The sequence below is a fragment of the Typopeltis vanoorti genome, chromosome 8 (genome assembly GCF_054136105.1).
Source record: "Typopeltis vanoorti isolate ZY-2024b chromosome 8, IOZ_Tvanoo_1.0, whole genome shotgun sequence".
NCBI classification, from domain to species: domain Eukaryota; kingdom Metazoa; phylum Arthropoda; class Arachnida; order Uropygi; family Thelyphonidae; genus Typopeltis; species Typopeltis vanoorti.
This window is the reverse complement of record NC_143556.1, coordinates 21,045,447-21,050,810: the sequence shown is the minus strand read 5'-3', so window position 1 is coordinate 21,050,810 and position 5,364 is coordinate 21,045,447. Positions and strand designations below refer to the sequence as shown.

General features: G+C 34.7%; 1 protein-coding gene across 1 annotated transcript; it reads right to left on the bottom strand.

Moving 5' to 3' along the window:
- Nucleotides 1-269: 269 nt before the first annotated feature.
- On the bottom strand, nt 270-3,341 carry LOC150103808 (E3 ubiquitin-protein ligase RNF14-like). Its single transcript, XM_090396551.1, has one exon. The coding sequence runs from the start codon at nt 3,225-3,227 to the stop codon at nt 1,626-1,628; it is 1,602 nt and encodes a 533-aa protein (XP_090252677.1). The 5' UTR covers nt 3,228-3,341; the 3' UTR covers nt 270-1,625.
- Between the last annotated feature and the right edge of the window lie 2,023 nt (nt 3,342-5,364).

Here is a 5,364-nt window from a genome sequence, read left to right as displayed (position 1 = left end):
TATAACTATATATTATCCTATGTCTACATTGCCAGTTTACTTAAAGTATCCTGCAGGATATCTACATCAACTTTATCAACTGTCCTTCCAGTTTTGCATCGTCAGCAAACAACAATATATCTTCCCCTTATCTGCTATACCATTAATGTACAAATTAAAGAGTACTAGCCCTAGTGGGAAAAGAAAAAAATGTTTCCAATATCTATATGACATCATTCATGATTACAGAATTTTACACCTTTAAGAAGAAGGAATAAATTATCATGAACTCAAACCAAACATCCATTTATTTAACTGTCTTCATGCATGACATTAAAATGGCCAAATCACTTCACAGTAATCTTCTACAGCGTACTTGGTATACCTGACATTATACTTGGCTAGTAATTCAATTTCTTAAATCATGTTAATATCTTAACACTTCACAAATACAACCAACCATGCCCAACTTACACACCACAGATGACATTTAAAATTAATGTAATCCTGATGTTAATTACATGCCTACAGGGTGCTCTACTAATAAATAAGATACACACACACATGCTTAGAAAGCAAGGTGAATTTTAAATCAATAAGATTTCAAATTATGGCATAATTAAAATAAGTTCAGTTGCAGTGTATATTTAACACTGTGTGTGTGTATATATATATATATACTTTATTATTTAAAGGCAACTTATGTATCATATTAAGAAAACAGAAACCAACCACTATAGTGAGCTAATAACAGTTTTCTGCTACTACAATACAGTTAAATTTTTATTTACACTACTTAAAGATATTATAAAGACCATACATAAATTACTGGCTTCCATACAATCACATTTCTACATATCCACATTAACTTGAGAAGAAATTCACCCCTTCTGAATTCCATTTTTATTTTATTTTTTTATTGGCAAAATAGGAGACCAAAAACATTATTCTAATTCCACGCATCTCTACATTATGTTCCCTCATAATACAAAATATTGTGGACTATCTAAATGAGGTTTAAAAAAAAAAAAAATTATCCACTACAGAAATGACTTTTTTCTAGAAGTTATTTCATGAAAGCAGTTGGTAGTTGTTTCATTGTCCACTGGCAGTGATCTGAACACTTTGAGTTTGATCATCTTCATCTGGATGAAATGATTCCTTTAGATTTCACTGATAGTTTTTATTTAAAGCCAGCTTCTTATTTTGAAAGAAAATGACAATGAGGCCCTATAACTAAATTTTTTACCTTTCTCACTTCTTCCTCTCTCTCTACACAGGATGAACAATATTCATATGCCCAACTTCATTTACCTTTGTTTTCATCCATAGAAGAAAAGTGTTCTTTTACACTTTTAAGCAAAGATCAGTAATTACACATTTTAATTTTAAAAAAAAAGAAAAAAAATTAAATAGCATTTTTTGTTTAACCATACACTATTTGGTACAGCCAAATGTAAATAAAAGTTACCAATCTTCTGAGAGTTCAGAAAGATGTGTGTGTGTGTGGGGGGGGGGGGGGGTAATATTTTATAATTGGGCTCAAGGGACGAGAGAGAGAAAGGAGAATGAAATTATCAAAAATTTACTTTCATATCAATTGAAAATCAAGACAAATTTTTAATTTAAAAACGTTTTATAATGTATTACAAAAATTCTCCAAATTGTATCTCATTATCATCATCATCATCATCTTCAAATTCCACCATACCTTGGAACAACTGGTTAAAACACTGAGACTTTGGATCACTATAGTGACTATAAGGATTGGGCGGTTTTAGCCTTGCCATACACAGCCAACAGAAGAAGGTATTACAACGCCAACATGTCATCTTATTGCAGCCATCAATCTTCTCAATGGATGCACTACAGCGAGGACAGTTTTTGCTGTTTGAATCCAGCCAATCTTCAGTTAGAAGATCATCCATTAGCATCTGTAGATTACGCTTTCCATAACGCTGTTCCATGGCCAGCTTAGTTGCACTATCAGATTTCAGATATTCATTACGAAGCTGTCTCCTTTCTTCCTTTTTCAAACGACATGGAGAAATGCCATGATAAGACATCTTGCAAAATACACAAAAGGCAAATTTGCAACACGGACACATAGCCATGGTGCTATCTGGTTCTGCAAGAACCGGTGACTGGCAATGAACACGAGGACAATACATAATATCAGTCATGCTGTCCAAAGTTATGGCTAGTAATTTTTTATCATAATCAGCAAACAACTCTTCACCAACCACCTCTTTCACCTGAGAAGGAAGAGCCTGAGAAGTGCACTTTTCTGCTGGACAAGTTAAAGAATTTGCATTCCCATCACCTATACGAATAGAAAAGTATGAACGCATGCAATCTTTACAATACATGTGATTGCAACTATGAAATATTACAAAATTTGTGCCTTGTTTTTCAGCAAAGCATATTTTACAATCAAACCACTGAGAATTGAATACTTCCTGTTTGCGTAGTTGATTGTATTCAATTATGAAAGGCAACAAAGTAGATTCCACACATAAATCTGATATTGCTCTACGGTCAAGCACATCAGAGCCTCTATTAACCATTGGTTTCACTGTATTTTGAGCTTCAGAATTGAAACTGTCTGTATCAAATTTATCATCACCTAAAGTCCTACCTTCAATTATGCTGTCAGGTTTAGGAACTGTAACGCTTGCATTCTGTTCTTGCAATTTATCTGTTGAGTCTTTAATCACCTTGGAATCAGAATGGGTTTTTTTTGGAGTTAAAACCTTCTTTCTGTTCTCATAACTAATAACTTGGCTTACATCCAAACTATCACCAATATCCAAAAATAATAACGCTTCCTGCTGCAAAAATTGTATCCATGAAAACAACACCACATCCTTACCATTTTCTTCCCATAATGCATCCAACTTATCACAAAGTAAGGATAGCTGGTTAACAGTCAACCATTTGCAAGATAGCAAATAGGCAGGTCCCGTTTCGGAAGGATAAGTATCTGGCAGTTCAAAGTACAGTGTGATAGGAGGCAAATATTCCACAACGATTTCTTCAGATTTAGAAGCACTTACCTTCTGCTTATCATCATACTTCGAAGGCACTCGATATACTACACGAAAAAAATTAGGAAGACTTGGCTGAATTACGCATCGCCCAGCTGGTGGTTGTATCTCGCGATCAATTGTTAAAACATCGGTGTCATATATACTTTCTAAAGCAAGCAGTTCTTCCTTTTGAGCACCAGCATTTCCCATTTTGCTCATCACAACTGGAGACACATACCTTCAAGTGTCTAGCTGTATCCAACTTTTACACTCCTTTACTGAAGTTTCACCTTTGCTAAACTTTCAGCAGTCATCTTATTGTTCCAAAAGGGAAGTATTTTGGAATAGGTTAAAATAATGCGAAATAATTTCTCCGACAGGTGGCAGTAGTCGAAAAGCATCAGTGCACGCATTTTCACCTAAAAAGTACCAACCAAACAATCTTACATTCTAAAATATAAATTAATTTATCAGAGAAAGTTTTCTGTTTTATGGTAAAATAATTAAAATGAAATACAGAATTATATCTTCTAAAGTAGTTCAAGGTAGCCTTAACTAACTTTAGTATTCTGTGTAAAATGAAAAATTGCATACCAAGAATGAAACGAAGAAATTTAGAGTAAAATGAGCGCCTTGCAAAACCAAGAAGGAACAACCGATTTAAAAAAAAAAAAAAAAAGTTGAGGAAGAAGTATAAAGTGAAGAGTGACGAGCAGTTGAATGAGGAATATAAAGTTCCTGCTATGAGGATAAATTATGGTGAGGAAGGGGGAAAAAACAGTATGAGTGGAGACTGGTACCACAATCCGATGAAGCACTGCAGCCAGCCAATTTAAATTTGATTATCTGTTCCTTCAAACTTAAGAAACTTTGTAATATCGCCCAAATATTTTTTGCTGGCAATAAATATTGCCGGCAAAGGTTGGTCGATTGATAGAGCCTCTGCTACTAATGGCTCAGTTAAGTAACTTTGAGCGCGGTTAGTAGTTGGAAGGGGTCAATGCTATTGATGCTATTGGCACACTCTCCTTCGATGAGTCTTTGGACTCCCTGGAGATGTCAAATAATAATAATAATATCAATTATTCAAAATATATTACCTATATCTAAGTTTTGCGAAATAATTACAATTAATTGTGCTTTTTTTTCTAAAAATAAATGAGTCGTGTTACCTCTCTCTTTCAATTACAAAAAGTAACTGTGCCACATAGCACATGTACAGTTGAAGGAGTAAGCAAACACATGCTACGTGACTCATGTTTTGAATGCTTATTATTATTTAGAGAGATCACCAGGCAATCAGCAACTCATCGAGGGAGGCCATATACTACACTCACAGCTATCATACTTGTTCTTGAATATATTCAAACTGCATGTACACACAACATCCAATAGCAATCCATTCTAATCAAGCACCATTCTATGAAAGTAAAATTTAGATCTCAACCCATCCTAGCGGCATCCATTCTCAGATTCCAATGATGCCCTCTAGTCTTTTCCCCACCCCTCCAGAAAAGGAAAAATTGAAATCCTCTGAATTGAATCAACTGAAATCCTCTATGATCCTTTCAGAAGTTTGTAAGTCTCTATCATATCATCACTTTTTTCTCTGTTTGCTACTCTTCAGTCTAATCACTCTGTCTTCATGATCAGTATTCCAAGATCATAACATCATTTTTAATACACTCCTTTGCACTCACTCAACTATATCAAAATCAAAACGGAAACCAGGAGACCAGGCCTGTGCAAAATAGTCCAAGTGAGGTCTTTTCAAGGCCTTGTAAAGATGCAAAATAACTTCTTTATCTTTGCATGTCCAATTTCCTTTCAGAATTACAATTATCTTCTAAGTTGTATTTGCACTCTTTGCTAGATGGCCCTGAACTTTAGCTTCTTATCTACTAACACTCCAAGACCCTTAGCCTGATTAGTCTCTACCAGCATACTCCCACCAATACAATGCGACATTGGATATCTAATCATGCCAAAGTGCATGACTTTACATTTATTGACATTGAACAAGCATTCATATTCCTATAAATCATTCTGCAAGTACTGCATATCAGATGCATTCCTGATTACCCTACTTATCTTTGCATCATCAGCAAATAGCTGTATGTCACTTGTCAAATCCTTCCAAATGTCATCAATGTACAGTTTGAATAACAATGGACTAAGAACTGATCCTTGTGGTGCACCAGTGGTTACTTAAAAGCTTGCAAACTCACATCCCCAGTATAGTATATTTTGATATTTGTCAGTCAACCATGCTCATATCCACATTAATATGTTATAACGCAAACCCATATTGTCCAATTTATGCAAGACTTCCATGCTGCATTCTGTCAAAAGCTTT